This window comes from Oryctolagus cuniculus, chromosome 13 (genome assembly GCF_051225735.1).
Source record: "Oryctolagus cuniculus isolate XC-2025 breed Fujian yellow rabbit chromosome 13, ASM5122573v1, whole genome shotgun sequence".
Taxonomy (NCBI): domain Eukaryota; kingdom Metazoa; phylum Chordata; class Mammalia; order Lagomorpha; family Leporidae; genus Oryctolagus; species Oryctolagus cuniculus.
In genome coordinates this window covers 63,476,462-63,504,123 of record NC_142879.1, presented here as the reverse complement: position 1 = coordinate 63,504,123, position 27,662 = coordinate 63,476,462, and the positions used below count along the sequence as shown (strand labels likewise).

At 40.8% G+C, this 27,662-nt stretch overlaps 1 protein-coding gene across 28 annotated transcripts in view; it reads right to left on the bottom strand.

The window, feature by feature from the left end:
• The window catches only part of SDCCAG8 (SHH signaling and ciliogenesis regulator SDCCAG8), a 267,441-nt gene that overhangs the window by 174,250 nt on the left and 65,529 nt on the right, over positions 1-27,662 (bottom strand). For 23 of the 28 annotated variants that reach the window (XR_007909721.3, XM_051820791.3, XM_008268182.5 and 20 more), the window contains 2 exons: positions 22,779-22,931; positions 9,308-9,442 (listed from right to left, as the gene is read on the bottom strand). Coding sequence is in view for 26 of the 28 variants with exons in the window: in XM_051820791.3 (XP_051676751.2) it covers positions 9,308-9,442; positions 22,779-22,931 (288 nt within the window). In the remaining 2 variants the exon portion in view is untranslated. The remainder of the gene's footprint in view (positions 1-9,307; positions 9,443-22,778; positions 22,932-27,662) is intronic. The other 5 variants (XR_016219741.1, XM_051820786.3, XM_089312318.1 and 2 more) reach the window with 1 other exon arrangement.

Genomic DNA, 27,662 nt, shown 5'->3' with positions numbered 1-27,662 from the left:
TGTTATTAACTCAAATTTTATGGTTAACTATTTAGTCTACATTATAAAATCTTCCTTTAAAGACTTGATCAGATAGGCTTTACTTAAGAAAATTTAGAAAGTAATTTTTCTTATTTAAGTTCATAGCACTTAATACATACTGTAAGCTTTGCAGATAACTTAAAACTGATCATGTATAATGCTATAAATTCGAGTTAAAGAATATTTTCTGACAAAATTCATAGATTGGAAATAAGCATACTCTGTACTTTGTAACACCGAATATAACATGGAAGGAAAATATACATTTAAGTGAAATAATTTTAAAATATCATTAAGTAATAAGCATATATAACATCTTCAAAGTGTTTTGTGTCATTCTTTATACAATTTATTATTATTTCTTCCCCAGTTCAAGGCTGTTGTAGATGCAGAAATATATTTGGAAAATGCAATTACCAGGTAAGTCTAAATAAATGAATTACAGGCTTTGCGAGATAATTGAGAACCTGTAGAGATCAATTAACATACAAATCTGCTAAGTTTGCTTCTAATTTACAAATAAAGTTTTTTTTAAAAATAGTATTATCTAATGGTTACATTTGCCTGAAATTTTTTAGATTTGGTATTTCTCCAATTAGTATGATTGCTGAAAATTTTAGAAATTCGTTTCATCATTAGAGAAGTATTAGAATACACTAAACTATAAAAAGCCAGAATACCCTAAACTATAAAACCTACGTGCATTTCCTATATTCAACTAAAAGCTATCTTAAAAAACAAACTAATTTAGGTTCAAAAGTGTAGTGGAGGTGGGTGTTTAGTCTAGCAGTTGAGATGCCCACGTTCCATGTCAGAGTGCCTGGGTTTAGCAGCGAGCTCCAGCTCCCGACTCTACCCTCCTATTGATGAAGATCCTGGGAGGCAGCAGGGGATGGCTCAAGTACTCGAGTTCTTGTTGCCTACGTGACAGACCTGGACTGAGCTCCGATCTCCTGCATCAGTTCAGCCTGGTTCAGTCTTGGTCTTTGAGGGCATGTCAGAGAGAACCAGCAGATCAGAGTGCTCTTTCTCTTCATCTGTTCCCCAACCCCTCAGGCCTCATCCTGTCTTTCTGCCTCTCAAATAAATAGATAAAAATAAGTCATAGTGACAAAAAATTCAATAAGCTTCTTCCCAATGGCCCTCAAAAAACTAAAACAAGAATGAAATTACTAGAACTTCTATTTGAAAATCAAATGCCTTCAACATGTGAAAATTGATTCTTCCCACTTAAAAAAAAATAAATTTACAAAAAACTATTCATTTTCAAAGCAAGTCAAATTTTAAAATTGTCAGAAATTATGAGAAGGGCCTTAATTTGTTTTCTTTCTCAATTCTTAATTATTCCAACCTACTTTATTTATGTTTATAAATAAAATGGAAAAACCCAACTTGATAACATCAGAAAATAATCACATACCCATGATATTTAAAACCTAACACCAATACACACTCATTATGTAACAAATGTAATAAAGGTCCTATTTAAAGTTGATTTAGCCCTTAATTTTACTTTTAATGTTCCCTTGCCTTACTGCTTTCAGTTCAGCATTTGCTAAGTTTATCCATAGCACTTAAATTCCATCTGAAATAAGTCAACAAATTAAGTTGAACTAGAATTATATTATCTCAGGATTGGAAACAATCTCAAGGCCATTTACTGTAATTACCCTTCTGATGAGTAAGTCTTTTTGAGTAGTTCTAAAGAAACAGAACTCATTCTTTGCTGCACCACACTTTAACAGAAAGTTGTTTGCTTATAACGAGTTGAAAACTTTTTAACAACAGCTTCCATCCATAAATACATCCATCCATAAAAACAGATTAAGCATCTCCATCACTCTGTAATAATTCCTTTACCTCCATACAGACTTACAGGAAGACTGACAAATATGAACTTCCTAAACGTCTACATCAGTTTGTTTGAAATCTAGAAAGCAAACAGACAATTACAGAAACTGATAAAAGAAAAATGGAAAAATGGCCTCCTTACTTAACAGATGCTAAAATTATTTTTATTTACTGAATAATACAGCAAAAGAATACCATCAATGGGCTGGCACTGTGATATATGGGTAAAGCTGCTGCCTGCAGTGCCGGCATCCCATATGGGTGCCGGTTCTAGTCCCAGCTGCTCCTGGCTTCAGATTGGTGCAACTCCAACCGTTGTGACCAACTGGGGAGTGAACGAGCAGATGGAAGACCTCTCTCTCTCTCCCTCTCCTCTCTCTATGTAACTCTTTGAAATAAATAAATAAATAAATCTTTCAATTTTTTTTTTTTTTTAAAAAGGATAGCATCAAAAGTGTTAAAACTTAGGAAAACATACTGAGGAGTAAAAGGCAAAATGGAAAGGGCTTATATTTTATTGTAAATTATTTATATTAAATTTATTTATTTAAAGTTTATGTATTTGAAAGGCAGAGAGAGAGATATCTTCCATCCACTGGTTAATTCATTTTTTTTTAAGATTTATTTATTTATTCAAAAAGCAGAGTTACAGAGAGGCAGAGGCAGAGAAAAAGAGAGAGAGAGGGAGAGAGGGAGAGAATGGCCGGGGCTGTGCCAACCAATCTAAAGCCAGGAGTCAGAGCTTCCTCCAGGTCTGCCACATGGGTGCAGGGGCCCAAGGACTTGGACCATCTTCTACTGTCTTCCCAGGCCATACCAGAGAGCGGGATTGGAAGTGGGCAGCCGGGACCCGAACCAGCGCCCATATGGGATGCAGGTACTGCAGACCCGGGGCTTGAACCCACTGTGTCACAGCACTGGCCTTGATAGTTCATTTTTTTGTTTGTTTGTTTTATGACAGGAAGAGTGGACAGTGAGAGAGAGAGAGAGAAAGGTCTTCCTTTGCCGTTGGTTCACCCTCCAATGGCCGCCACGGCCGGTGTGCTGCAGCCGGCACACCGCGCTGATCGATGGCAGGAGCCAGGTACTTATACTGGTCTCCCATGGGTGCAGGGCCCAAGGACTTGGGCCATCCTCCACTGCACTCCCTGGCCACAGCAGAGAGCAGGCCTGGAAGAGGGGCAACCAGGACAGAATCCGGCGCCCCGACCGGGACTAGAACCCGGAGTGCCAGCGCTGCAAGGCGGAGGATTAGCCTAGTGAGCCGCGGCGCCGGCCGATAGTTCACTCTTAAATGTCCTCTGCAGCCATTTGGGCCAGGCCAAATACAGAAGCCCTAAATTCAATCCATCGCTCCCACCTGGGTGGCAAGGACCCTGCTACCTGAACTGTCAGCTGTGCCTCCCAGTGTGCACATGAGCTAGAAGCTAAAATGAGAAGTGGAGCTGGGACTCCCAGGTACGTCTATATGGGCTGTGGGTGTCCCAAACAATATCTTAATTATAGTGACAAATGCCTACCCCTAATTTTTTATTTATTTTATTTACTTGAGAGGCAGAGATACAGAAGGAGAGAAAGAGGCAGTTGAAAGAGAAAGAGGAATCTTTTATCTGTTAACGATTCATTCCACCAACACCTCCAACAACGAGGGCAGGGCTAAGCTAAAGCCAGGAACCAGGAATTCAATCCAGGTCTCTTGTGCAGTTAGCAGGGACAACTACTTAAGTCATCACTGGCTTCCTCAGCATTTGTATCTTAAACAGATTATCTGTGTATTTCAGTGGTGAAAAATAAATGGATTTCATTATTATAGTATACATGCTCATATTTACTTTCTTAACTTTAAAGAAATTGACTATGGAAATTTAAGTGAATTTCTAGTATTTCTCAAAATATGTACCTTATAAACTAACCTTAGCCAGTTAAGACCATTAAACATTTTAGTTCTTGGTTGACAAATTAGTGATGCACATAGCACAGATATTGTGGTATTTAAAGAATAAATTTAAGCATCAATAAAATAAGCACTTGCAGTATTTTGTTGTTGTTGTTGTTGTTGACAGGCAGAGTGGACAGTGAGAGAGAGAGACAGAGAGAAAGGTCTTCCTTTTTCATTGGTTCACCCCACAGTGGCCGCTGCAGCCGGCGCACCAGGCCTATCCGAAGGCAGGAGCCAGGTGCTTCTCCTGGTCTCCCATGGGGTGCAGGGCCCAAGCACTTGGGCCATCCTCCACTGCACTCCCTGGCCACAGCAGAGAGCTGGCCTGGAAGAGGGGCAACCGGGACAGAATCCGGCACCCCAACCAGGACTAGAACCCGGTGTGCCGGCACCGCAGGCAGATGATTAGCCTAGTGAGCCTGGCGCTGGCCACTATTAGAATCTTGATTTTAAAGTATGTGGTCAATCCTAGAGTAGGTTCCATGTACTGCTGAGAAGAATGTAAAATCTTTAGCTGTAGGATTGAAAGTTCTGTATATATCTGTTAGATCCATTTGGGCTATAGTGTCGTTTAAATCTACTGTATCCTTGTTGATCTTCTGTCCTATTGATCTGTCTATTTCTGAGAGTGGAGTATTGAAGTCCCCCAGTACTATTGTATTGGGGTCTAAGTCTCCCTTTAAGTCCGTTAACAAATCTTTTAGATAAACTGGTGCCCTGTAGTTAGGTGCATATACATTGATAATTGTTATATCTTCTTGTTGAATTGATCCCTTAATCATTATATAGTGCCCCTCTTTGTCTCTCTTAACAGTTTTTGTGGTAAAGTTTATGTTGTCCGATATTAAGATGGCTACACCTGCTCTTTTTTCATTTCTGTTGGCATGGTATATCTTTTTCCAGCCTTTCACTTTCAGTCTGTATGGATCTTTGTTGGAAAGATGTGTTTCTTGTAAGCAGCAAATAGATGGGTTTTGTTCCTTAACCCAATCAGCCAATCGGTGTCTTTTAACTGGACAGTTCAGGCCATTAATGTTCAATGTGACTAATGAAAAGTGGTAACTTTGCCCTGCCATTTGCCAAAGATAAGTTCTAATATATGCTTTGAATTCCCTGTGATCTTTTGCTGTGAGGTTTCCTTCCTTTATCTTCTTTCATATTGATGACCGTGTTTCTGTGTTTGTGTGTGTAACACATCTTTAAGCATCTGTTGCAGGGCTGGACGAGTGGCAACAAATTCTTTCAATTTCTGTTTGCTATGAAAAGTCTTTATTTCACCTTCATTCACAAATGATAGCTTTGCAGGATATAATATTCTGGGCTGGCAGTTTTTCTTTCTTAGTACCTGGGCTATATCTCGCCATTCCCTCCTAGCTTGTAGAGTTTCTGATGAGAAGTCAGCTGTGAGTCTGATTGGAGATCCTCTGAGAGTTATCTGACGCTTCTCTCTTGCACATTTTAGGATCTTTTCTTTATGTTTCACTGTGGAGAGTTTAATTACAACGTGTTGTGGTGAGGATCTCTTTTGGTTGTGTTTATTAGGGGTTCTGTGAGCTTCCTGTACTAGGATTTCTCTGTCCTTCTCCAAACCTGGGAAATTTTCTGCTAATATCTCACTAAAAAGGCCTTCTAATCCTTTCTCCCTCTCCATGCCTTCAGGAACTCCTAGAACCCGAATGTTGGGTTTTTTAATAGTATCCTGAAGATTCCTGACAATATGTTTTAGATTCCTAATTTCCTCTTCTTTTCTTTGGTCTGACTGTATCCTTTCCTGTTCTCTGTCTTCTAAGTCCGATATTCTCTCTTCTGCTTCACCCATTCTGTTTGTAAGGCTCTCTATTGTGTTTTTCATTTGATCTATTGAATTCTTCACTTCAGTCACTATCACAGTTTCCTGTTGTACTAGTTGTTTCATTTCATTTTGATTCCTCCTTAATATTTCATTTTCACGAGAGAGATTTTCTATCTTGTCCATTAAGGATTTCTGTAGTTCAAGAATTTGTTTTTGAGAACTTCTTAATGTTCTTATCAATTTTTTGAGATCTGCTTCTTGCATTTCTTCTGTGTCATCATCTTCATAATCTTGAATTGGGGTGTCTTTTTCATTTGAAGGCGTCATGGTGACTTCCTTGTTTTTATTACCTCGGTTTTTGTGTTTGTTATTTGGCATATTGGAGATATTTGGTTTCTTCACTGTGGTGCTTTTTCTTGTTATACTATGACTCTAGATTAAGTGGACTATCTGTTTTTGATGGAGCTTGAGATGGGTGTGGCCTGAGAGCTCTGTTTGGTGTGCCAAAGGTGACACTCCCAGGTTAGGCGTGATAGATCTCTCTCTCTCTCTCTTTCTTTCTTTTTTTGATTCAAAAGGGAAGTAATTCCGCACAGCTGAACGAAGTTGGAGGTAGTTAGCAGGCAAATGATATACCCACAGGAGCCAGAGATCGGAAGCTCTTTCCCAAGGACCACACAGGGAATCTGTTCTGCCCTCAGAGTGGGCTCAAATTCTCCTTCAGTCTCCCACTGGGTTGCCAAAGTTACGGAATTGTAGCGTCTCTGGAGAGTACTCACGTGAATTCCGTGAGTTCTCTCCCCCACCGTCTCTTTTTTCACAGTCTCAGTTCAGTAGCACCACAAATTTAACAACTTAATACATTATCCCTCTTAGTAGTTCTTTTGTCTGTTCTACTTAATATGACTGGTTTAATTCTGTAATTAATACACAGTTATTCTTAAGTGTTGAAATTTAACTGAAATGTGATCCCTGTTAAACATAAGAGTAGGAATAAGAGAGGGAAGAGATGTACAATTTGGGACATGCTCAAGCTGACTTACCCCAAATGGTAGAGTTAGAAACATACCAGGGGACTCCAATTTAATCCCATCAAGGTGGCATGTACCAATGGCATCTCACCAGTCCAAGTGATCAATTTCAGTTCACAATTGATCATAATGAAAGGACTAAGAGTCAAAGGGAGCACATAAACAAGTCTAGTACCTGCTAATACTAACTGATAGAATAAATTAAGGGGAGAGTGATCCAACATGGGAAGCGAGATACTCAGCAGACTCATAGAATGGTGGATGTCCTAAACAGCACTCTGGCCTCAGAATCAGCCCTAAAGGCATTCCGATCTGGCTGAAAAGCCCATGAGAGTATTTCAGCCATGGAAAGCCAAGACACTCTGGCAAAAACAAACAAACAAACAAAAAAAACAAAAAACCAAACACCAAAACCTTAAATGAAAGATCTCTGTGAGTGAGATCCCAGTGGAAAGAACAGGTCTTCAAAGAAGGAGGTACCTTTCTCTGAAGGGAGGAGAGAACCTCCACTTTGAATATGACCTTGTCTAAACAAGATAAGAGTCGGTGAACTCAAAAGGCTTCCATAGCCTTGGAAACTCATGACTGGTGCATAGGGAGATTACTGATGCCATAAACAGGAGTGTCAATTTGTAAAGTCAACAACAGGAGTCACTGTGCACTTACTCCTCATGTAGGATCTCTGTCCTTAATGTGCTGTACATTTGACTTAATGCTATAATGAGTACTCAAACAGTATATTTCGCTTTGTGTTTCTATGGGGGTGCAAACTGTTGAAATCTTTACTTAATGTATACTAAACTGATCTTCTGTAAAAAAAAAAAAAAAAAAAGAAGAAATTATCAATTCCCAACTTGACTCTCACTGGGATTAAACATGACAATAGGTCTGCTCCGATTTCATCATCATTTAAAAAATCACCTATTTTTTTTCACTTTATGTTTGTGTGGGAGCAAACTGTTGAAATCTTTACTTAATGTATGCTAAACTGATCCGTATATAAAGAGAATCGAAAATGAATCCTCGTGTGAATGGAAGGGGAGAGGGAGTGGGAAAGGGGAGGGATGCGGGTGGGAGAGACGATATGGGGGGGAAGCCATTGTAATCCATAAGCCGTACTTTGGAAATTTATATTCATTAAATAAAAGTTAAAAAAAAAGAAAATATAAGACTTGGACAAGTATCATGAAAATCAGTGCTATTCTATGCTATCTCTGGCAAAAAGAGATATCACTACTACTACAAATTTTATCAAGTATTTAATAATTATAGCAATATAACTCCTGATTACAAGTCTGACTCTGCTACTTAACCCTTAAGCTCCTTGAGGACACTATTTGTGTCCAGTTCATCTTTGTAGTTATAGTAACTGGTTCCCTCCTCAAGTGGCCACAATGGCTGGAGCTGGGCCAATCTGAAGCCAGGAGCTTCCTCTGTGTTTCTCAGGCAGGGACAGGGGCCCAAGGATATGGGCCATCTTCTACTGCTTCCCAGACAATAGCAGAGCGCTGGATAAGAAGTAGAGCAGCCAGGACTCAAACTGGTGCCCATATTGGATGCTGGCACTGCAGGCAGTGGCTTTACCTGCTACGCCACAGCGCCAGACCCTAATACACTATTATTTCAACTTTTATTTAGTAGATATAAATTTCCAAAGTACAGTTTATGGATTACAATGGCTTTTTCCCTCCCATAACTTCCCTCCCACCCACAAACACTATTCTTAACCACTGGTTTGACAAAGGTACAAAACTATATTTGTAAAAATACTGATACACACAGACATTTCTTTCTTTTTTCTTTCTGTTTGCTTTTTTTATTTTTATTTATTTATTTATTTTTATTTTTCGACAGGCAGAGTTGACAGTGAGAGAGAGAGAGAGACAGAGAGAAAGATCTTCCTTTTGCCGTTGGTTCACCCTCCGATGGCCGCCGCGGCCGCCAGTGTACTGCGGCTGGCGCACTGCGCTGATTCGAAGGCAGGAGCCAGGTGCTTCTCCTGGTCTCCTATGAGGGTGCAGGGCCCAAAGCACTTGAGCCATCCTCCGCTGCACTCCCAGGCCATAACAGAGAGCTGGCCTGGAAGAGGGGCACCAGGAAAGAATCCGGCGCCCTGATTGGGACTAGAACCTGGGGTGCCGGCGCCGTAGGCGGAGGATTAACCTATTGAGCCGCGGCACCGGCCTCTGTTTGCTTTTAAATTTTAGCTCCCAAATATAAGGAAAACATGCAGTATTTGTCTTTCTGGGTCTGCTTTAGTTCATTCAACATGGTGTGCTCCAGTTCTGTTCATGTTGATGCACGTACTAGAATTTCATTCTTATTTTATAGCTGAATGATATTTCACTGTGTATATATACCACATTTTCTTTATTCATTTGATTATGGACACCTTGGTCGTTTCCAAATTTTGGCTACTATGAACAGTGCTGCTATGAACATATGGTGCAGGTATCTCTTTGATACACTGTTTTCAAGTCTGTGTGGTATATACCCAGTAGTGGGATTGCTGGATTATATGGCATTATTTGCGTTATTCTTGACATAATAAATCTTTTCTACTCTAAAATTCTTCCTGATAACAGTAACAACTTTGTACATTAAGAGAAATATTTTCAAAAAAATTAGTTATGTAATTATTACATTAAAATCTCTTTTTAGTGAAAAGAGTACCTTTGTGACATCCTTGTCCTGAGAAACAAGCTGGTTTTGAATTTCTTCTAGTTGATTAATAGCTGAAATCTTTTCCCTTGTAGCCTTTTCCACCTGGGTCTCTAGTTCAGCAATATTCTGAGACAGGATTAACATCTATAAAAAAAAATAAAAACCCTAAATTATAATGTCACTTAACAAAATAAATGCCAGAAAAATTCTTGAACTAACAAAGTCTCAGCGTAGCTACTGGACTCTATCTGCAAATCATTCCTCTGGATATATCCATCTCTGTACCTGCTCAACTCTGCTATCTCCTGACTTGAAATATGTACTTCCCTCCTGTTCATTCCCCTGATTTCTAAATGTATAATAAGATGATAAAATCAAGGTCAACACCCAAGTAAGTTATGGAACAGACTGTCAAAGATAAATTTCGGATGTGGTGTGGAGGAATCAGACAACTCTTAACATCTTCTCGGGTTCTAGTCCCGGTCGTGGAGCCGGATTCTGTCCCGGTTGCCCCTCTTCCAGGCCAGCTCTCTGCTGTGGCCAGGGAGTGCAGTGGAGGATGGCCCAAGTGCCTGGGCCCTGCACCCCATGGGAGACCAGGAGAAGCACCTGGCTCCTGCCTTCGGATAGGCCCGGTGCGCCGGCCACAGCGCGCCGGCCGTGGCGGCCATTGGAGGGTGAACCAACGGCAAAGGAAGACCTTTCTCTCTCTTTCTCTCTGTCCACTCTGCTTGTCAAAAAAAAAAAAAAAAAAAATGATTGATTGGGAGGATTAGAAAGGAAGCTAGTATCTTTTACTGCCATTTCCACTCACCTTACCTAAATACTAACCAGGAGGAGGCTCTGCACATTCTCTTTTCTGTGAAAACCCTGTCTGTACTCCCATTATCTAGCTCTCCTCTACCCTCAGCCATTACTTCCTCTCTTCCCTCTCTTCCAGGAATCTTCTTGACTTCCAGTTACCAGCATAAAACAGGCATCACTTCACATAATCACAGTTCATATTCAGCTAACATGCATGGGACAGTGCTACAGCCTGTTGTTTGGAGCCCACATTTATTCTCATTGATTATTGCCTATGCTGTACTGGTTGTTTAGTATTTTGGGTATTACTCTGGCATACGGTTCCACAACAACCTCAGAATGTGAGTAGATATTTTCATCATACCCAAACCTCTGTGCACCTTTATCAGAGGTAGTTGTCTCTTCATTTCCTCATTAGACTAGAAGTTTTTCAAGGATATGTTCCTCAGCTATTATCAAATGCTTGATGGATAACTGAATAATTAGAATAAATGGATGTTCTGAGAGACTCTGGATATTGGGTTCTCAGTTTTTCTTCTCAGGATTAGAAATGCTTTTTAGACCTTAAACATATCCTTTATAATTTCTTAGTTATGTTTTGCTCTGCTCCAGCAAGTCAAATGTTTCTAGGTTCTTAATTTCTTACTTGCATTGGTAGTTTTAAAATGAAGAAATGCTACCATAGCCCACAGCAAAACAGTTACTTATCAGTTTTATCTGTTGAAACAAGAACTAGTAATAAATTTCAAATATATTGAAAAGTGACATGTGTGTTGAGTTCAGTTTTACAACTAAAATAAGTAACAAACATTTTGTGATAAAATCAACATTGATGGGTAGGTATTTGGCCTAGTGGTTAAGATGCTAGTTAAGATTTCCAAAGTCCCAAATCCAAGTGCCTGGGTTAGGGTCCCCATCTGGTTCTTGACTCCAGCTTCCTGCTAATGTGGACACCAAGAGATGGCTCAAATGACTGGATTCCTGCTTTCAGTGTGATAGACGTGGATTGAGCTCCCCTCTGACACCCAGCTTCAGCCCTCAGCCCAGCCTGGGGACCTGTGTGCATCTGAGGAGTGAACCAGTAGATGGGAGCACACTCTCTCTCCCCCTCCCCCTCTATTCAAATAAATAAGGAAAAAAATTTAAAAAATCAGCACTGGGGGCTGGCATTGTACAGCAGCAGGTAAAGCCGTAAAGCCACACCTTGGCAGCTGGCAACCCCTATTTTCACTGGTTTGCATCTGGGCTGCCCTACTTGCAATCCAGCTCTCTGCTAATGGCCTGGGAAAAACAGTAGAAGATGGCCCAAATGCTTGGGCCCTTGCCACCCACTTGAGAGATCTAGATTAAGCTCCTGGCTCTAGGCTTTGGCTTGGCCCAGCCCTGGCTATAGTGGCCATCTGGGGAGTGAACCAGCAGATGGAAGATCTCTCTCTCTCTCTCTCTCCCTCTCTCTCCATAAATTTGACTTTCAAATATATAAATAAATCTTTAAAAAAAAAGCACTGAACCAAAGTTTTGGTAAATTAAACTTAAATCAATAAAACCAAGAAAGATGCTTGCCTTTGAATTATTTAACTAGCTAAAAATGACGCATATAAAAATAACAAGCACTTGTAGTTATTTCCCAATTTAGGCAAACGTATTAATTAATGTTTCTGGGGACTGCAGAGAATTGTATATTTGACTTATGATTGTTTACATATTCTTATCATCAAAAGATTTTCTAGAAAGCTAATTTGCATATAAAATTAGTTTTACCAATAATAAACTGCCAACTATCTTCGTGCACATTACAATCTGAACCTAAAACTAAAGGTCAAAGAGGAGCTGGTGCTGTGGCGTAGCAGGTAAAGCCGCCACCTGCAGTGCCGGCATCCCATATGGGTGCCGGTTCAAGTCCTGGCTGTTCCACTTTCGATCCAGCTCTCTGCTATGGCCTGGGAAAGCAGCAGATGGCCCAAGTCCTTGGGCCCCTGCTCCCACATGGGAGACCCGGAAGAAGCTCCTGGCTCCTGGCTTCAGATCAGCACAGCTCCGGACGTTGTGGCCAACTGGGGAGTGAACTAGTGTGGGGAGCAACTGAGACTAGACTAAGTTACTGGAATTAAGACTTATTCTATGCATCTGCTCTCCCACAATATGGCGCTGGGGAGGAGTAAAACAACTACGCAGCTGCCTCTCGCCAATTTGACTGATAAGCTGCAGGAGCTGATCCTGCTCCTGATTGGAGGAGAGCAGCGTGCTTGGCGTGTGGGTAGCAGAGTTGGGATTGGTGGAAGAGGACTATAAAGGAGGGGTCGGCAGCCAACCCAGGAAGGACCAGCAGCCAACCCGAGAAGGGCCGAGCAGACAAAAGAACAGCGCAGGGTCCTGTGTCGTTCCTCTGCGAATGGGGGAGCGACAAACCAGAGGATGGAAGACCTCTCTCTCTCTCTGTCTCTGTCTCTCCTTCTATCTCTGTGTAACTCTGACTTTCAAGTAAAATAAATAAATCCTTAAAAAAATAAAAAATAAAGGTCATTAAATATAATCAATCAAAAATATCAATTGAATTTCCTTAATTTAAAATTCAAGTTCATGAGCATCTATGAGTATAATTATAATAATTATATTTTTTCTGGAATCAGACAACAGTGCAAAGTTTAATTGATAGCTATTAAAAATAATAGATTACTTATGTGGAAATCTATCTGAGGATAAACATATTAACACTGGTTTTTGAAGGAAATATGCACATTTACTTTGCTCATGGTAAATTATGAGTCAGTTTCTATTCCAAGGCATGTAACAAATCTCTCCCCTTCCTATGATTTCCTCCGTCTGCCACCCATCATTTCTTTCCTCTGCCCACTACCTGTCTTCTACCTCCTGTCACCCACTTCCTGAGGTCTCCCCTCCTGTTGTCACACCTTCTTTTTCCCCATGCCCACCATCTGGAAGTCAACATTACACTGCAGGAGCTTCTCCATCCACATCTGTTGCAGAGCCAGAAGTAACACAGACACAGCTGCAACACTGCTGGATGTCCAAAGAGTTGACATCAGGTAAGTCCTTTAAACTTTGACAGGGGCAAGGAAGAGACAAGGACACCCAGGTTGACAGAAATTTCTGCAAAGCGGTCCCTAGTGTATTGAACATGGTATGAATTGGTACTCCCAATCCAAGAGATATAAGAATAAAGGATCATAGCAATGGGCTACTGTTAAGGGAACCAACTGAGAAAATGTGTGGACCAGAGGGAATTCTCAAAAAAATATGTGATGGATAACTGAATGAAGTAACAAACCTGAGTGACTCAGTACAACCACAGGCCATTACAGAAGACCACAAATAAACCCACAGCAAGAACTGTTTGTGGGCAATGATTCAAATCTATCCAGGTAAAAGGCATATGCTATCCTAGAGCTTCCCACAAAAACAGGATTATTTTTAAAAGCAAGAAGGAGAATGAAAAGAAAGAAAAAAACAGAAGGAAAATCAATTTATTGCTCAAGTGTTCCTGGTGTTACAAAAACAGGGATTTTTGTGTTAGTACTAACTGTAACCACCTAGCACTTACAGTACTATAACTTTTAAAAATATTTATTTTTATCTACTTTCAAGGCGGAGAAAGAGGAGAGAGGAGAGAGGAGAGAGAGAGAGGAGAGAGGGGAGAGAGAGAGGGAGAGAGAGAGAGAATATCTTCCATCTGCTGTTTCACTGCCCAAATGCCCACAAATCTGGGCTGGGCCAGGCTGAAGCCAGGAGCCTGGAAATCTGTCAGAGTCTCCCAGATGGGTAGCAGAGGCCCAAGTTCTTGAGTCATCTTCTGCTACTTAGGATGCTTTTGGAGGAAGCTGGATCTGAAGCAGAACAGCCAGAACTCAAACTGGCTTCCAATATGGGATGAGGGTGTCCCAAGTGGTAGCTTAACCTGTTGCACCACAATGTCCACCCCAGAGTATTATGATTAATTGGCCAGTCCCCCTATTAGATTACCTTCCTGTGCTAGGTGGTGTGACAGACATTTTTTCTCCAAGTCCCATTACAGCAGGAATTACACTGGGTTAATTTTTTAGGAGAAAAATGAGATTCAGAAAACTAAGTAAATTGCTCAAATTCATTAAAGTTAATAAACAAAGGGCAAAACTGGGCTTTTAATTCAAATGTGCTTTTTTTTTTTTTAACACGAAGATCCAAGAAAACTATCCCATATGGCAACTTCTTTCTCTAAAAGCTAAAATTCATTAAATGCCCAGGTTAGCCAGGCATTATGTTAGCTATTTTCAAAATATCATATTGTTAATCCCATCAATTCCTTGAAGTAAGTATTGTCAACTGAACTTAGAGAGTTAAGTGAATTGTCCAAGATCACAGAAATGGCAAATTGGATTCAACCCTAAGTCCTGTTACTCCAAAGTCACTTTCTGCCATTTTCTAGTTAGAATACTTACCTCAATGCTAGGGCCATTGTTAGTGCTTTGTTCATAATCTTTATTTACCGGGGTAAAAAAAAATGACTCAGGGTCAGAAATGTACTGTAGTTATGTTGCCATCTTTAGTCATGAAATAATTATTAGTATAACAGGGACGTTCTATTAGATATAAAAGCATCTGGAATACTGCCAGACACATTTTAGTCTTTCTCCCTTTTTATTAGGAATTCTCATCAACATATTTTTATATAGAACTACTCAGCAAAGCTAATGTTTTCCATTTAAACAATCCCAAAATAAAAATCTAAGTTTGAACAGTAGCTAATATTTGCAATTAATACCATTTTCTCTTACACAAAATACTCAGTTCATAATTTTACCTTCTAGATACCTTATTTACATTAATTACAGGCAGCATTCCTTCCCATATTCTGCATTTCTAAATCCTATCTATTGTTCAAAGCTCAGTTAAAATGCCACCTTCTCCACAAAGCCTTCCATGATCTCTTACAGACAAAAGTCAGTATGGTGGGGGTACAAGGAAGAAAATTGAAAGGAAATCAGACTGGAGAGCTAATGAGAGGAGGAATAATATAGGGTCTTTATGCCATGCTAAAGGATCCTAAATTTTATACAAGGTTGCAGGATGACATGAAAGGATTTTTAAGCAAAAACTGACACATTGAGATGCTCATTTTAGAAACAAGGTTTAGACAAAGATGGGAAGGAGAGGAAACGGAGCAAGGACCCTACAAGGGGCTGTAGAAACCATCCAAATGATGGTTTGCAGTGGATAGAGAAACAGGGCAATAAAAAATGTTTAGGGAACTGAAAACTCTAAAATTTAGTGATTATGAGATGTGTAGGATGAGAGAGAGGGAGACAAGGATGATAAAATTTCTGCACTAGGCAACTGGATAAACAGTGGTTCAATTGGTATAGGGAAGATGTGGAACTCAGAACAGAGCTAGATTCAGGCATCAAAACCATATATATAGGAACAAAAGCCACAGTAGTTCTAAGACTCAAAAATTTACTATAGAACCTTCTATCAAGCTGCTTTTTTCTATTCTAAAATTTATTTTATGGGGTAGGCGCTGTGGCACAGTGGGTTAAAGCCCTGGTCTGAAGCGCCGGCATCCCATATCGGTGCTGGTTCTGGTCCCAGCTGCTCCTCTTCTGATCCAGCTTTCTGCTGTGGCCTGAGAAAGCGGTGGCCCAAGTGCTTGGGCTCCTGCACCCATGTGGGAGACCCAGAAGAAGCTCCTGGCTCCTGTTTCAGATCAGCTCAGCTCTAGCTGCTGTGGCCATCTGGGGAGTAAACCAGTGGATAGAAGACTTCTCTCTGTCTCTACCTCTCTCCGTAACTCTGTCATTCAAATAAATAAGGTAAATCTTAAAAAAAAAAAAAATATTTATTTGAAAGAGCAATAGAAAGGGGTAGAGACAGAGAAAGAGGTTTTCCATCTGCTGGTTCACTCTTCAATTGGCTGTAACTGTTAGAGCTGAGCCACTCTGAAGCCAGTGAGCCAGAAGCTTCTTCTGGGTCTCCCACATGAATGCAGGAGCCCAAGGACTTGGGCTATCTTCAACAGCTTTCCCAGGCACATTAGCAGGGAGCTGGAATGGAAGTGGAGCAGCCAGGACTCAAACCAGCACCCATATGGGATGCCAGCACTGCAGCCTGGGGCTTTAACCCACTGTGCCACAGCACTGGCCCCATATCAAGGTACTTTCTAAAGCTGTCTCCTCACTGTCTCCAAAGCACTTTAAATTCAGAGTAACCCAAAAGGCACATATCACCATTCTCCAAAATTAGGAATATAGATTGAGAGAAATCTAGATAAGAGTGCCTTTTAAGGAGAATAAAACCTAAAAAAATTCACTAAATATAATACAAGTGAACATAGCAATGGGAATGAAATGCAGTAGGCTCAAGAGTAAAAGGGAGGTAAGATAATAGAGACATCATGGATGAAAAAAATCTTTCAAGAAACTACTACTGAGGGAAAGAGCAAAGAAATATACAACAAATGGGATCATTGAATTGGCTGCCAAACTTGGCTGCACATTGGAATCACTGTGGCAACTTTAAACATTACTGACATGTGGTTCTTACCTGTGGGCATTCTGATATAAATGGTCTGGGGAGCAGTCAGGGCAATGCGGTTTCTAGAACTTCTTGTGTCATAAAGATTGAGAACTATTAAATCAGAGGAAAGATTATTTCTTTGAACAGGTAAGAGAAATCTGAGAGTATTTTAGGAAACAGGTCATAGCTGTCCATGTTGTGGCATAGCAGGTAAAGCAACCGCTTGCAATGCCAGCATCCATATGAGTGCTGGTTTGTGTCCCAGCTGTTCCACTTCTGATCCCTGCAAACGTGACTGGGAAAGCAACAGAAGATGGCTCAAGTGCTTGGGCCCCTGCTACCCACATAGGAGACAGGGTTGAAGTTCCTGACTCTTGGCTGCAGCCTGGCCTAGTCCTGGACATTGCAGCCATTTGGGGAGTGAACCAGCAGATCTAAGATTTCTCTCTCTCTCTTTCTGTGCCTCTGACTTTCAAAGTAAATAAGTAGGGGTCAGCGCTGTGGGGCAGCGGGTTAACGCCCTGACCTGAAGCACCAGCATCCCATACGGGTGCCAGTTCGAGACCAGGCTGCTCCACTTTCAATACAGCTCTGCTATGGCCTGGGAAGGCTGTAGAAGATGGCCCAAGTCCTTGGGCCCCTGTAGCCGTGAGGGAGGCCCAAAAGAAGCTCCTGGCTCCTGGCTCCTGGCTTTGGATCGGCGCAACTCTGGCTGTTGTGGCCAATTGGGGAGTGAACCATCGGATGGAAGACCTCTCTCTCTCTCTCTCTCTGCCTCTCCTCTCTCTGTGTAACTCTTTCAAATAAATCTTTTTTAAAAAAGTAAATAAATAAATCTTTAAAAAGTGAGAAAGAAAGAAGTAAGCAGTAGTGAAAGAAAGATTGAAGATAAGATGAGATGTGGACAAATGGATGTGCTCCTTGAGGTGGAAAAAAGGGATGCGATCAAGGCGAAGTAGAAAGAATTAGGATAAAGCTTTCCCAATCTGACAGGACTGGGATACCTGTGAAAACTGGCATATAGGCAGAAATGGGAGGGAAGATAAACAATTAAAGTGTTAATCAACTAACAACTTCAATTTCCTCGGTTAGATAAATAAGGCTTGGAGGCAGCATTGCGGTGTAGCAGGTAACGTCACTGCCTGAGATGCTGGCATCCCATATGGGCAACAGTTTGAATTGAGGCTGCTCAACTCCCAATCCAGCTCCCTGCTAAAGTGACTAGGAAAACAGGAGAAGATGGCCCAAGTGCTTGGGCCTCTGCTTTCAGGTGGGAGACCCAGAAGAAGCTCCTGGCTCCCTGCTTTGGATTGGCCCAACCCCAGCCATTGAGTGGATCAATGGGGAGTGGATCAACAGATCCAATATCACTTTCTCCCTCTCTCTCTATGTAACTCTGCCTTTCAAATAAAAATTTTCTTTTTAAGGTTCTTTGCTGAAAATGAGGGGCAAAGTGTTTTGGAGAAGAATTTGAAGAGAATAAAAGTGATTTGAAACAGTTCTTGAAAAACGAATTTAAGGGGCTGAAAAGTGGTACAGTCGGTTAAGCTGCTGCTTGTGACACGTATCAAAGTGTGGGTTCAAGTCACGGCTGCTCCAATATTGATCTAACTCCCTGCTAATGTGACTGGGAAGGCAGATGATGGCCTGAATACTTGGGCCCCTGCCACCCAAATGGAGTTCCTGACGCCTGGCTTTGGCCTGGCTCAGCCCTGGCTGTTGCAGCCATTTGGGGAGTGAACCAGCAGATGGAAGATATCTCTACCTCTTCCTCTGTTTTATTGCCACTCTTGAAAAGCCATCACAAAATACACCAAATGCCCAAATAAGGGAAAAGGTTTATGGCAGGGGGATGTGGAAACCTGACAGGCTGGAGGCAGAGAGTGAAAAGAGAGTCTGTGCTGTGATGAGGAGGTAGGAGCAGCGAATCCCATTAGAGTGGGGGTGCAGTTGACCCTTGTGGCTGGGCCATTTGGTCACCTGACTCCTAGTTAGCCAGGTTGGATTCTGGAGAGGCTGAACTTATTGTACAAGATGGCGCCTCAGATAAGATGGCACCATTTCATTAACAACTCTGTCATTCAAATACATACATACAAATTTTAAAAACAATTAAAAAAAAGAAAAATGGGTCTAAGGAATCATCACTTCTTATTCGGACTACTAAAATTAACTCACTTCATCTTCAGGCATCTATTTTTTTTTTTAAAGAAACGTTTTTTAAGATTCATTTCTTATTTATTTGAAAGACAGAGTTACAGAGACAGGTTGAAGCAGAGAGAAAGGTCTTCCATCTGCTGGTTCACTTCAAAAATGTATGCAATGGTCGGAGTTGAGCCGATTCAAAGACAGGAGCCAAGAACTTCTTCCGGGTCTCCCACATGGGTGCAGGGAACCAAGGACTTGGGCCATCCTCTGTTGTTTTCCCAGGCATATTAGCAGGGAGCCAGATTGGAAGTGGAGCAGCCAAGTGTGAGGAGTCAGATGGGCTAATAGGCAGTCAGGTTGGCTCCAGTAGAAATTTAGGGTGCAAAATGCTTGCTTTCCCCAAAAGTTATCTTTAGCAAGGTCAAAAGTGCCTGCCTGCTCACTCCTTGGAAGCTTCTAATTTTATCATAAGAATAGCAAGGGAATGACAGTTCCATCCTCCTGAGCTCACAATTTATTGTGAAAACAAGTTACCTACCCTTCTGGATGGCTTTTTTGTTTTATGAGCAAGACAGGGCAAAAAAAGATTGCAGATCAGGTTTTTTGATGGGTCTTGTCCCCACCTTGTAACTGAACGTCAAGCTGCTAAGTTCTTTTTTTTCTCTTCCCCAAAATTATGCTTAAAATTCCTAGTACCACCAACCCCTTTGGGTTTTTCCTCTCTTGGAGCCCCCCCAATCCATGCCACTCTGGCTGGAGGTCTCTGACGCTAATAAATCTGGCTTTTAAATCTCTCTGCTTGTCCACTTGGAAATTCTTCTTTCATGTGAGACAAAGAACTGGGGTAATATTTTCTCCACTGCCATTTCATCTGTGACACCAGGACTCAACCCAGTGCTCATATGGGATGCCAGTGCTGCAGACCAGGCCTTTAACCTGCTGTGCCAAAATGCTGGACTCCAAGCATCTATTCTTATGTTTCTTCCAATCTGCTGATAATATGATTTTTCTCAAATACATAAATGGCATCATGACACTGTCCAATTTAAAGTCAATCAAGTGGCTTTCTCACTTTTTCAATAAACTTAAAAAATGCACAGAAATTTTCAGGCCATTTGCGATTTGGTCCCTACATAGTTCTTCAAAGGTATCCCCCAGTATTGTCTGCCTCAGGTCTTGAATCTTGTCTAAATTCCTAGAAAGTACCATGTTTTCCATCTTCAGAGTCTTGGGCATGTTGTTTTCCCAGACTGAAATTCTCTTTCCCCCAACCCTTTAGCTGACCATTCCTTCTCAACTGTTTCAAGTCTCATTTTCAAACTCGCCGTTTTTTAAAAAATAGATTTATTTTAGAAGGAGAGTACTGAGAGAGGGAGAGATAGAGAGACAGAGATCTTCCATTGAAAGTTCACTCCCCAAATGGCTGCAAAGGCCAGGGCTGGTCTGAGGCCAGGAGCCTGAACTCCATCCGGGTTTCCCACAGGGTTGGCTGGAGTGCAAGTCTTTGGGCCATCTGCTGCTCTCGCAGGTCCATTATCAGGGGGCTAGATTGGAAATGGACTCCAACTAGAACTCACATGGGATGCCGGTGTCATAGGCAGCTATACTTGCTGTAAACAACATTGGCCTCCAAATCTTTCTTAAGAAAATCTTTCATGACTACCTAGACTAGATTGGGTTCCTCAGCATGTTATACTGAAACTTTACGGCTTTATCACCAAGATAATTAAAAACTCATCTGTGAAAATATTTAATGTATACTTTCCCATCCAGTCTGTATGCTTCATGAAGGAATTGCATTGTTCCTATCACATTTCGAGTCCTGAATTCTAAATGAATGGGAGAGAGAGGAATGCATGGGAAGGCTGCTAGGAAGCCCTGGAGAATTGTGGATATTGAAGACCCTGAGCAGGGCCATCCATTTTGGGATTTTCACCAGCTGACACCACTAATCCAGGGCATACAAAGTAAGTTGTTATACCGATAGTAGGATTTTGACAATTTTTCATAATAGAAGATAACAAGGGAGTTAATTATAAATGCCTCAGTTTACTCATACACTTTTCTCTTTCTATATCCTTAGGATTACATACTGCCTTGCACAAGCAGCTACTTGTTGACACTTGCCAGATGAGTTAATTATCACACAGATGAGTTAATTATAACAATGCCACAGCAAGGATACAAGTTATAAATCTTTTATTTTTTTTAACGTTTCACAGTTGTTTTGGTTTCCTCATGGACCACCTCTTGCCCAATTTCACATTCCTGTAGCAATTTTAAACCTAGGTTCCATTCTAGTTTTTTACCAACGGAGCAAGGACAAAAGCTTTAGATCTATTTTGGCCTCTCACTTGTATGATGGAAGCAGGCCTCCAACTCCCTGTGTTCTCCTTCAGCTGCCTCAGCCCTGTCCTGCCTCTACCATTGGCCACACCACTGTCTTAGGAGTCCAGCTATTAATCCAAGTCCTCCCCATTATCTTAAGAGTTCAGGCATAGTTCAAACTCTCCCAAGCCACACTACTTTCTTGAGGGATCAGCCACTAGCCCAAGCTCTTCCCACCATCTCCAAAGCTTAGCCCTAGCCCAGACCCTCCCAAACCCTCTCAGCTACCTATACTATATAAGCCACTAGTTGTGTGAGCAGGGCCTCTGTCTGCTGTGTGTTCATTGGGAGTGAGCCCCTCTCAGTGAATAAGCCTGTTCTAGCTGTGAGTCCGTGTTCTGTCTCCTCTTTGTCTTGCTCTCTTATCTGTACATTGTTCTTTTTTTTCCAAAGATTTATTTATTTATTTGCAAGTCAGAGTTACAGGGAGAAGATGGAGATAGAGATGGAGATGGAGTGAGAGAAAGAGAAAGAGAGAGAGAGAGGGATAGGTCTTCCATCTGATGGTTCACTCCCCAATTGGCCGCAATGGCCGGAGTTGTGCTGATCCAAAGCCAGGAGCCAGGAGCTTCTTCCGGGTCTCCCACACGGGTACAGGGGCCCAAGGACATGGGCCAACTTCTACTGCTTTCCCAGGCCATAGCAGAGAGCTGGATTGAAGTGGAGCAGCTGGGTCTTGAACCGCCACCAATATGGGATGCCGGCGCTTCAGGCCAGGGCATCAACCCACTGCGCCACAGCACCAGTCCCCAGTTATTGTTTTTCAAACAGTGCACATTTCATGTTATCTGTTCCTTTTGCCCTTAATTTCTTTCTTCCAATTATTTAGCTGAGTATGGTCATTATTTATCATGATTTGTCAGAACTGATTTCACTTACTGTGTGTAATCACTCTTTCCTAGTTACTCAGTTTTGTACAAGTGTTTTATCTGCAGCATATTTAATTTATGGGTAGGGAATAGAGTGGGAGAATCGTCTCTGTTGATTTAGTGAAGGTTAAAATAAAAGCTGGGTATCTTCAGAACATGTGCTCTTCTCTGGCAAATATGAGAGGAAATCCAATAGAATGATGGCAGGATTAAAGTCAACTCACAATTTCATATTATGGAAATTGATTATTTTAAGAGGCCAGAGAATAGGCTTCCTTGAGAAATACATGGAAAAATAGAACATTTACAAATTTAAGTAAGAGGGATCGGCGCCATGGCTCACTTGGTTAATCCTCTACCTGCGGCGCCAGCAACCCATGTGGGCGCCGGGTTCTAGTCCCGGTTGCTCCTCTTCCAGTCCAGCTCTCTGCTGTGGCCTGGGAAGGCAGTGGAGGAAGGCCCAGGTGCTTGGGCGCCTGCACCCACATGGGAGACCAGGAGAAAGCATCTGGCTCCTGGCTTCTGATGGGTGTAGCTCCGGCCATAGTGGCCATTTAGGGGGTGAACCAATGGAAGGAAGACCTTTCTCTATCTATCTCTCTCTTTCACTAACTCTGTCAAATTAAAAAAAAAAAATTAAGTAAGAAATTTGGATACTTAGAAAGATTTTACTATTTAAGTTCATTCAAAACCACTGCCTATGTAAGTGTTAACACCACAACATTTCTTCTGCAAGTTGGACAATAGGAGTTTTTAAATACCTTTGATTCCCAGTCCTGCCTCTCCTTTGTTATTTCTTTTTTCATCCTTTCTTTCTCTAAGGCCCTTTTCTCTTGCTGAGATGCAAGTTCTTTTTCAAGGCGATCTGTCTGCCTCTGCAGCTCATTCTTCAACTGCTCACACCGGATTAAAGCCTGTCAGAGAAAGAGTGAAAAAGTGAAATGGTGATATGGGACTGATCAAGGAGTTAGATTAGGTTCATGAGCTGGAGGCCACACACCCCTCCTTGCTCCCATGCACTCTCACCTGTATCCACCCACCTGTCAATCAGACTATGTAACCACGCCCTTTTGGAAGTGACTAAGAGGCCTGGAGAGCACTGGGCCCGCCCCTCTCCTGCCTGATCTTTTGCCTTCGCTCTCTCGCCCGCCTGTGTACCCTCTCACTTGCAGCTTCTGGCCTGCTCCCTGGAAACGAATGGTATGCCAATGCTTAGAATTCTCTAACAGCAAGAACTTGAAATGTTAAATTTTGGCTTAAGTTAGCCCAACAACAATGGGAGTTCAGATTTTGGAAAAAATAAGGTGAACGTAAGACAATCAAGCTTTAATTTTATTTAAAATAATTCAGACTCATTAGAACAATTCTGTATTTGCTTATCACCCTATTTACTGATGTAAAATAATATCTTCAAATGTTATGTTTATTCACAAAATTCAATTTCCACAATTAAGGTTAAATCAACTAACTAGAAAATTCTGGTGACAGACCTTGAGGACCACAGCTCAGAATTTTGAAAAAAGGGATCAGAAAAACCAAGTGTCTTAATGTAACTGCTGATTTGAACCCTGAGAACTTTTTCCATCGATGACAAAGTATGTGGCAGATTAATGATTACCATTCCTACACCTGATAGACCAGGCAGGTGTCTCAGTAAAGGGCTGAAAGCTCAGTCTGCATTCAGACGGGGGTAGGGGGTTATGGATGTGGGTATGGGGCCCTTGTCCATCCTCTGTTTCTTTTCCCCTCCTCTGGAAAAGTTTGAGTGGGGGATTTTTGGATGTGTAATTTCCCAAATAAACCCCTCTGAGCAATACTGGCCATCAAAGTTCTTACCTATTGGGGAAGAAAATTACTCCTTCAGACCAGTATTTATAACCTTGTATGACCAGCTGTATCACTCCCTCAGCTCAGTGAATTCCTTTTGATAAAGGACAGATAAGGACACCTTAGGCTAGAGGAGATAGATAAGAGGCGGAGCCATGCTTTCAAGACTTGTTTCCTCATTCCATTACATATAAATTTATTTCCTTTGGCCCATCCTACACATACAGGCTAATATCTACCTAGCTGCCTTAACATTAGTTAATACTATAGTGACATATATAAGTATTTATAAACATATTAATGGATTTCTCATTTTCTCATTGTTAAGAATTATGTAAATATTTTAAATGACAAGCAGATCCAAAATTTAAAATGAGGCATTGAATATTACCATTGCACATAAACATCTGAGCACCTATCATTTAACATTATATAATAACCAAATTTCTTTCTAAATCTAGCTGAAATTTAGTTCACTCCCCTAAAACACACAACTAGAGCAAAAATTAGGTAATGAATCCAAAGGAAAGACTCAAAACAGCATTCCCTACTTAGTTTTATGAGAATCATCAGCTTCCATTGTAGGTAGAAGCCCATTATTGTCCTTCAACCTAAATTTCTGAATTTCCAGAAATAAAACTCTCTAACCTCCTTTTAGCCAAATTTACAATATCTTTATGTAAAATAACCAGTAACAAAATATGAGTTTAACATCCCAATTCTTAAGAATCCTAGTAAAACTAAGGTGCTATCATACCAAACTCTATTTTCCCATATCTTATTTGATTTATACTTATTGTGTAATTATGAGTTCAATAGTCACATTTTTTTGTTTGTTTTTGTTTTTTGACAGGCAGAGTGGACAGTGAGAGAGAGACAGAGAGAAAGGTCTTCATTTGCCATTGGTTCACCCTCCGATGGCCGCTGCAGCTGGCGCGTGCAGCCGGCGCGCAGCAGCCGGCACACAGCGCTGATCCAAAGCCAGTAGCCAGGTGCTTCTCCTGGTCTCCCATGGGATGCAGGGCCCAAGTACCTGGGCCATCCTCCACTGCACCCCACCCCCACCCCCCAGCCACAGCAGAGAGCTGGCCTGGAAGAGGGACAACTGGGACTAGAACCCAGTGTGCCGGCACCGCAGGTGGAGGATTAGCCTATTGAGCTGTGGCGCTGGACACACATGTGTTGTTAATTGAGAAGGAACTAGTCTTAGAAAGAAAGCAGTGTAAGTTTTATGCATACATATGCTTCCTTATGGTGAAAGCTATAATAAACACAGACAACAAATATCTAGAATATGAAAATCTTCCTCTCTTAATCTGGAAAGCATTATCCTTCAATTTCTTTTTGTTTCTTTTGGAAAGTTTTTGTATTCCTATGCATAAAGTATGAGAGTAAAATTCAACTGTCTCAGATTAAGTGATAAACAAAAACAATGAGTAAAAATTTATGCTCCTTGGGAGTTAGTCCCAAGTCAAATTCTAGATGAGAATGCCTGGAAATGGAAAATTTAAATTGGATTTTAAAAGCATAATTTTTCTACAATTTTAGCCTTTGGAGATTGAAATACTATAAATTAGTGACTTTAATGCTTTAAAATGCATTTTTTATTGTGAAAAAAATTTTATACAAATCTAATAAAGGTATTTACAATTTTTGCTGATATAAACAACACTTTTGGTATGAATGACTAAAATGATCATTGAAAATAAACCAGTATATCCAATCAGAAAGTTTTCATTTTAACAAAAACACATGATTGAATAGCATTAAGCACAGGAACAGTGAAGGAGACTGCTGAAGATCTAAAAGTCAGGCTACAATGAAGAGCAACTAAAGAATCAATTCAGACAATTCAATCAATTCAAAAACAAGGACCGGCAGTGACTGATCTAATGCCAGGATAAGATGATAAGCCCAAAGTAAGACACATACATCACACAAACAAAACCAATGCTGAACCTGGTTTTGTGAATGACACTCTTTTCATTAGTTACCAACAAGGGGTGATAATGAATATGAAAGGACAAATAACATATTGAATAAGAGTTAAAACTGGTTATCAGCATACTCAAGGATTCCACATTTTAAAACAGCTTCTAATTTTATTTACTTTGTTATTAACAAATATGTCTAGTCACAATGAAAATATTAAGATTTAGCAATACCTGGAATTATAAAACTAAATATTTCTAAAGATAGCTCTCTTACTAGAAAAAAGACGCAACAAAGAAAGAGAACTATAGATCAATACCCCTGATGAACATAGATGCAAAGATCTCCAAACGAAATACTAGCTAATCAAATCCAACAACACATCAGAAGGATCATCCACCCAGACCAAGTGGGATTTATCCCTGGCATGCAGAGATGGCTCAACATATGCAAATTAATAAATGTGATAGGTCACATTAACAAATTAAAGAATAAAAACCATATGATTATCCCAATAGATGTAGGAAAAGTATTTTATAAAATACAACATCTTTCACGATAAAACTTTAAACAAATTGGATACAGAAGGAACATGCCTCAAAACTATCAAGGAAATACATGAGAAACCCACAGTCAGCATCATATTGAATGGTGAAAAACTGGAAGCATCTCCACTAATCAGGAGCTAGACAAGGATGCCTGCTCTTGCCGCTACTATTTAATATAGTCCAGTAGGTTTTAGCCAGAGTCATTAGGCAGGAAAAAGAAATCAAATGGATACAAATGGGAAAGGAGGAAGTCAAATTATCCCTGTTTCAGATGATATGATCCTATATACAGGTGAACCAAAATATTCCACCAAGAAACTACTGGAATTCATAAGGGAATTTGGCAGAATGGCAGGATATAAAATTAGCCACAAAATCAATTGCCTTCCTATACAAAAACAATGCCATGTCTGTGAAAGAACTTACAAAATCATTCCTATTCATAACAGCTACAAAGAATTTAAATATCTTAGGATATATTCAACCAAGGATGTAAAAAATCTCTAAAATGAAAATGATAAAAAATTAAGTAAAGAAATAGAAGACATTTAAAAATGGAAATATCTTCCATGTTTGTGGGTTGAAAGAATTAGTATCATCAAAATGTCCATCCTACTCAAACCAATATACAGATTCAATGCAATCCCAATCAAAATACCAAGGACATTCTTCTCCGATCTTAAAAAAAGGACCTTAAAGTTTATATGAAAACACAAGATACCCTGAATAGCTAAAGCAATCTTAACAAAAACAAAGCTGGATGCATCACAAAACCAGATTTTGGAGACACACTACAGGATAGTTGTAATCAAAACACCCTGCTACTGGCACAAAAATAGACATGTGGACAAATGGAATAGATTAAAAACCCAGAAATTCATCTACACATCTACAACTAACTAATCTTTGACAAACAAGCTAAAATCATGCCCTGGAGAAAAGACAGTCTCTTCAACAAATAGTGTTGGGAAAACTTGATCTCTGCATGAAGAAGTATGAAACAAGACCCTTACTTTAGACCTTGTATAAAAATCAACTCATGGGGCTGGCGCTGTGGCGCAGCGGGTTAACACCCTGGTCTGAAGCGCTGACATTCCATATAGGCGCTGGTTCTAGTCCCGGCTGCTCCTCTTCCAATCCAGCTCTCTGCTATGGCCTGGGATAGCAGTAGAAGATGGCCCAAGTCCTTGGGCCCCTGTACCCACGTGAGAGACCTGGAAGAAGCTCCTGGCTCTTGGCTCCGGATTGGCGCAGCTCTGGCCATTGCCACCATCTGGGCAGTGAACCAGCAGATGGAAGACCTGTCTGTCTGTCTCTACCTCTTTCTGTAACTCTTTC